The following is a 5,598-nucleotide window of genomic DNA, read 5'->3' as shown; positions in this document are numbered from 1 at the left end:
AGCTTGGGAAATCTTTTTGTATCCAAATCCGGCTTTAAACTTCTCCACAACAGTATCTCAGACCTGCCTGGTGTGTTCCTTGTTCTTCATGATGCTCTCTGCGCTTTACACGGACCTCTGAGACTATCACAGAGCAGGTGCATTTATACGGAGACTTGATTACACACAGCTGGATTCTATTTATCATCATTAGTCATTTAGGTCAACATTGGATCATTCAGAGATCCTCACTGAACTTCTGGAGAGAGTTTGCTGCACTGAAAGTAAAGGGGCTAGTAATTGATTTTACGCCACTTTTTCAGTTTTTTATTTGTTAAAAAAGTTTGAAATAACCAATGAATTTCGTTCCACTTCATAATTGGGACCCACTTGTTGTTGATTCTTCACAAAAAATTACAGTTTTATATCTTTATGTTTGAGGCCTGAAATGTGGCAAAAGGTCGAAACGTTCAAGGGGGCCGAATACTTTCGCAAGGCACTGTACGTTTGTAAACGCACTGTTCGCCTAATATGACCCTCACCGACTACCGTACTATTACCAGCGAAGCGCGTCACTGCCGTGCCTGCCAACAACCTAGAGGAGTGTTCGGGAGTGTTGTGTGAGTGTGTGTGCGTCCGGCGGTGTGTAGCATAGGAGAAGTAGGCTACAGTCTTGGCTGTGTTTGCTTGACCGTAGAAATGAGCAAACACACGTCATATTTCGAGAACACCAGATAACGATACAGCGACGTTTAACAGACGGTATAGACAACTCTGTCACTAACGTTACGTACTATTGCTATCTCACTCCATTGTTATGTTGTCGGTGGGAATGGCTCAGTCGTAGCCAAAGTATCCCCTTTAACCTGTGTTTTGCTCATAGTTTGTACTGCGTCAGTGAAACGTGAACGTGATGCGTTTCAACGAGAAGGAGCTGGTGTCTCTGAGCCGCCAGCCCTCGGAGATGGCAGCCGAGCTGGGGATGCGAGGACCCAAGAAAGGAGATGGTAACAGGCTTCATTACATACCAATTCAGTTCTTAAAACACATCACACATACTTCTGTTTCATGTAATACCTAATATTAGCATCAGCATGCATCAGATATATGTCATGTTCATGTCATGCATCAGCTGTATAACGTGTCTGTACGGTCTCATATTAGTAGCCTTTTGTTGTTTTACAGTTGTGAAGAAGAGACTGGTGAAACTCGTCGTTAACTTCCTCTTTTATTTCCGAATTGATGAGGAGGAGGTCAGTTGGATTACGGTTTATACCTGCCCATAGGGCATTTCCTTCCATGTATTCATTGTATTTCCTGTTCCTCTTGAGAAAGTGAAACAATGTCATTATATATTTGTCAGCCAATTGGAGCTTTGCTGCTGGAGCAGTGTCGGGTGGAAAGGGAGGACAGCCAGAGCTTTTCTATTAGTGAGTTACACTTTCCATTTCACATTTGCATGACCCACACCTATACACTTTCTTAGCCTGGCTCCGCCCTCCTTGTTGTTTTAGTTTCAGTTTGTAACTTTACCGTTTGTGCATGTGTAATTTTATGTTTCTCTTTGTAGCATTTCTGGATGAAGCAGAGAGGAAGTATCTGTTTGAGTGTGACTCAGAAGAGCAGCGTAGGCAGTGGGTAGACTCGATTATGAAGGCCAGGTAGGACTGACTCTTTTCCATCTTATTACAATAGACACCACGATCATATACACATGTTTGGTGACCTGGCGGTAACTGGCAGAAAATTTTGATAATCAGTCATTTCAGTCAATTATTAAGTAAAACTACCAGATTTTCTCCATTACAAGCTAAAGACTTTGAGTTCTATGGCTGATAATAACACAATACAGTTTAAGGCACTAATGAAAGCTTTTTATGTTTGTATTAGACTAAATTGCTTATGCATGCCTCAAAGAGAAAAATGAATGTGACTTTTGTTGCAAAGAAACCTTACAATAGTTGTGATCCTGTTGGCCTACTTGCTTTATGTCAGCACATATGATGTATAATATATAATGATCAGCTAATGACCACATGAATCCCCCTCATGCATATATCATACATCAATGATAGCCTCATTGTACACGCGATAAATAATAATGAAGAAAAATCTAAATGCATGGCAAAAATAACATATTGTCAATATTTAAGAGAACCCCCAAAATTTCACGAATCATGTTTTTACAGGAGCTCATGTCTTATTAAGAGGCCCCTGGCTCCCCTGTAGTTGGCACCCTGCTTATTGCATATGGTCATTGAGTAATCTAAATAAAACAAAATGCAGCAGCAGCATGTCTGAATTCTCCAACTTTACTACACAACTATGGCCATATGAATGAACAGTATAGCAACTGTGTTCTCTAATGAATACTAAATGAATATGGTCACATATCTGCAGCGATAAACAGCTTGGCAGGTCGCAATGTGCGGTGAGAATTTTACACCTCATTGTGTCTTAGCCTCCAGTAATAGACTCACATGGGTGAATCCGTCACAAATGAATGATGTAGCTGTTTCCAGAGACACAATGTCAACAATGTGACTTGTGTTGAACAGTTTTTAACTGATTCATTACTACTTGACCTTGTGTTTAAGTATACTTGGGAAAACCATGATGTTCCCAAAACAGGGAATAATATTCCCCCTCGAATGTCATATTCATTTGCCATCTCATCTCTTGCAGTTACGAGTTCATGAGGAAGAACCTTATATTCTATCGAACTGAAATCCACAGGCTCACTGGCAAGGTAAGACCCGCCATTGCGGCAATCTTGATGCACTAAATGCCACACAGATGGTGCTGGTATCCAACTGTGTCGTACTAGCAAGGATTTAGGTGTGGTGTATTTGTGCCATGCTTGACTCACTGAAATGCACAGTATCAGCAATAACAGAAGATAGATGGATAGATCAGGATAGGGAAATTCAGCAGTTTAGGTTTATATATATTAATATTCTTATTATTTAATTATTATATATTAAGTACTTTAGAAAAACTTAAAAACAGAAAAGGTTTCTTGGATGATCCAAAGACCTCGAAAATAGTTCTCAATGAAAACTGTTCATAGCAAAGTCTGTAAAGAAATATGGTTGTTTAGGTTTTTGGATGCTGTAAGAGCCGCTAATTAAAGTCCACTCACCTACACTGTATTTTGGTGGAGGCAGAAGTCTCAAACTTCTAACCATTTTATTTAAAGGTTGATTTTGCTTTGACTCTACCTTATTCATCTTCTCTTTTCTCCACAGGACCCCTTGGAGCAGTACGGTATATCAGATGAAACTCGCTTCCAAGTCAACAATGGCCTGCGACTTATGCCTAGAGATACCTCCTCCCTGTAGAGCAGCTACCTGTGTCCAGATGTACTTTATTTTCATTTCAGTCCGCCCTGCATTACCATAAGCACACCAGCTTTTTAGATCTTCACTGCTCTGAATGTATTTAGTGTTGCAGGGCATTCACACCCATTTTTGTACCCTCATTGTGTTTTAAAACTTTGTTGTGGCAGCGATTAAAGGCATTAATGTTTCCTTTTTACCGTACGGGATTCTCACACCGCCTCAAACCAGTAGGACGGCCGACGCAGGCAGACTGAACGCGGCCTTATAGCGGGATATCTAAGGCCACGCAAAGTAATGGAGTGATAACTCTGATTATTTCTTTTATTCCAATCATCACACGTTACACGGGGAACAGTGGGCATGCTTAATTTTGGTTTATTTTTCCAACTTTTTGTCTTGGTTAATTGGTTGTCTGTATTAACATGTTTTCTACTATGTTTTCTACTGGACTTTTAGACAATGTGATTTTCAGAGCGTCTGATGATGTACTTGTGCTGTAGAGCTGTGACTTTCTTTCAGGACTGTTTGTAATATGAGCACTATTGGGTTTAACAAGAATCAATCCAGAACATATGAATACTGATAACTGAGTAAATGTATGCTGCTTGAAGAAGCTTATGATTATTAGATACAGTGCCCAATTTAGAAAATCTTTGGCAGTATTTACTGTCCCAATTTAAACTGCATGGGCCCTTTGATTTGCTGAGCTGAGCCACCCATTTCACTCAATTTTTGCTTGTGAGAAAGATTTTTTTTAGCTATCCCATTATGTATTTAGCCCATTTAGACTATTTCGTTTTAAAAACTATATTTATGCACAAACTACTGTGTGTTGAGTTTTTTTATTTTTTATTATTCTAATTTCACTCATTTACTTGAACCTACTGTACCTTTTCTATGGCACTTTGAATCAGATTTATTTTAGATAAGCTGTTGGACCAGGCTCTTGACATGTATTATGAATATCACACCAACTTCTTTGACTACAACAGAGTTGCAGCTAATGCTTAGTTGAAACATTGCTCTCAATCTTATTTCACTATCCTGCTACTCGTAGGTAAGGACTACTATTCTGCACATTGGTAAGATATTGATTTCAGCAATCAGGAGTCTAACCACATACAGGATATGTCATTTAATGTATATATTTCCAACCTTTGCACATGGAATGTGTTTAGTCTGTTTTTACTTCATGTGGGATTACATTTGTTTCACTTTTTTTCCCATTTTTTTGTTGTTGTAATAAAGCCATTTGAAAGACTCTGTAAATCGATGCAGTGTGTCTGTTAATTAGAATACATTTGTCAACACCAGAACGTTATTTAATCGTGTGTATTTCATCGTGGTTCGTCCAACAAAAGTGTTCAACCGCTGGCAGGGGCGTAGAACAAAATTCTTGGCCCTGGCCCCTCCCCACATTCACAGCTATTCATTGAAGCATCTTTTTGGGCCCTTCTCACAGTCAGACACCCCTGCCGGCTGGCAATGATTACCTATGTTTGCAGATGACTCAACTGTTTACTATGCTTCAGATTCATGTGATAAAATTAATCATGTTCTGTCTAGAGAATTAGATTCGGTGTATAAGTGGGTTAGTGGAAACAAATTAGCATTAAATATATCCAAAACAAATAGTATGATCATCGGATCAAAACAAAAATTGATGCTAGGATCGGAATTTAAGTTACAAATAGCCGGACAAAGAATAAAACAAGTAGAAAAGGCTAAACTGTTAGGTTTGGTTATTGATAGTAGTCTCTCATGGACAGAACACATAAATACGATTGTTAACAGAATAGGATGTGGCATTGCAATAACACATTTTTTTTGTCAATATGTAAATCAGGAAACTTTAAAAATAGTAACAGAGTCATTAATATTATGTCATTTGTCGTATTGCACCGAGGTGTGGTCCTCTGCAACTAAGAAGGACTTCAGGTTAGTTAAGACTTGTACTGGGCTGCTCAATTAAAACAAGTAGAGATCAGATGTATTCTACTCTTTCATGGCTCACTTTACACCAAAGAATAACAGTTACTTTAGGTACTATGATATATAACACATTGACAATGAAAATGCCGATTTCTCAGTTTAATCAATTAGTGTATTGCAACTCCGTGCATAATCATAACACTAGAAAGGCAAATACTGCTCATATAACAATCCCTTATCGAAAAACTAATTTTATGATGAAACTGTCCTGTATAGAGCTATCATCTGGAATAACATTCCTATTGAAGTGCGTCTTTGTAATAAGCAGTCATTCAAAAGAAATCTT

At 38.6% G+C, this 5,598-nt stretch overlaps 1 protein-coding gene across 2 annotated transcripts; it reads left to right on the top strand.

The window, feature by feature from the left end:
- The first annotated feature begins 547 nt into the window (after nt 1–547).
- Nucleotides 548–4,589, top strand: plekhj1 (pleckstrin homology domain containing, family J member 1). 2 transcript variants are annotated; one of them, XM_039816759.1, is made up of 7 exons: nt 548–741; nt 863–986; nt 1,165–1,232; nt 1,343–1,409; nt 1,550–1,640; nt 2,665–2,728; nt 3,228–4,589. In XM_039816759.1, the coding sequence occupies exons 2-7, from the start codon at nt 893–895 to the stop codon at nt 3,318–3,320; spliced, it is 477 nt and encodes a 158-aa protein (XP_039672693.1). In that variant the 5' UTR covers nt 548–741; nt 863–892; the 3' UTR covers nt 3,321–4,589. The 2 variants fall into 2 exon arrangements, with proteins under 2 accessions (XP_039672693.1, XP_039672694.1); XM_039816760.1 differs by having other exon boundaries at nt 581–599.
- Nucleotides 4,590–5,598: the final 1,009 nt, after the last annotated feature.

Source organism: Perca fluviatilis, chromosome 11 (genome assembly GCF_010015445.1).
Source record: "Perca fluviatilis chromosome 11, GENO_Pfluv_1.0, whole genome shotgun sequence".
Taxonomy (NCBI): Eukaryota; Metazoa; Chordata; class Actinopteri; order Perciformes; family Percidae; genus Perca; species Perca fluviatilis.
Note: the sequence above shows the minus strand (reverse complement) of the source record. Positions and strands in the feature narration are given on the sequence as shown.

What these genes read in the sequence shown, in the direction of transcription:
- plekhj1 (XM_039816759.1), top strand. Translation starts at nt 893, where the DNA reads ATGCGTTTCAACGAGAAGGAGCTGGTGTCTCTGAGCCGCCAGCCCTCG. An exon ending in AGGACCCAAGAAAGGAGATG is followed by an intron (nt 987 to 1,164) that starts GTAACAGGCTTC and finishes GTTGTTTTACAG; the next exon opens with TTGTGAAGAAGAGACTGGTG. An exon ending in TCCGAATTGATGAGGAGGAG is followed by an intron (nt 1,233 to 1,342) that starts GTCAGTTGGATT and finishes TATATTTGTCAG; the next exon opens with CCAATTGGAGCTTTGCTGCT.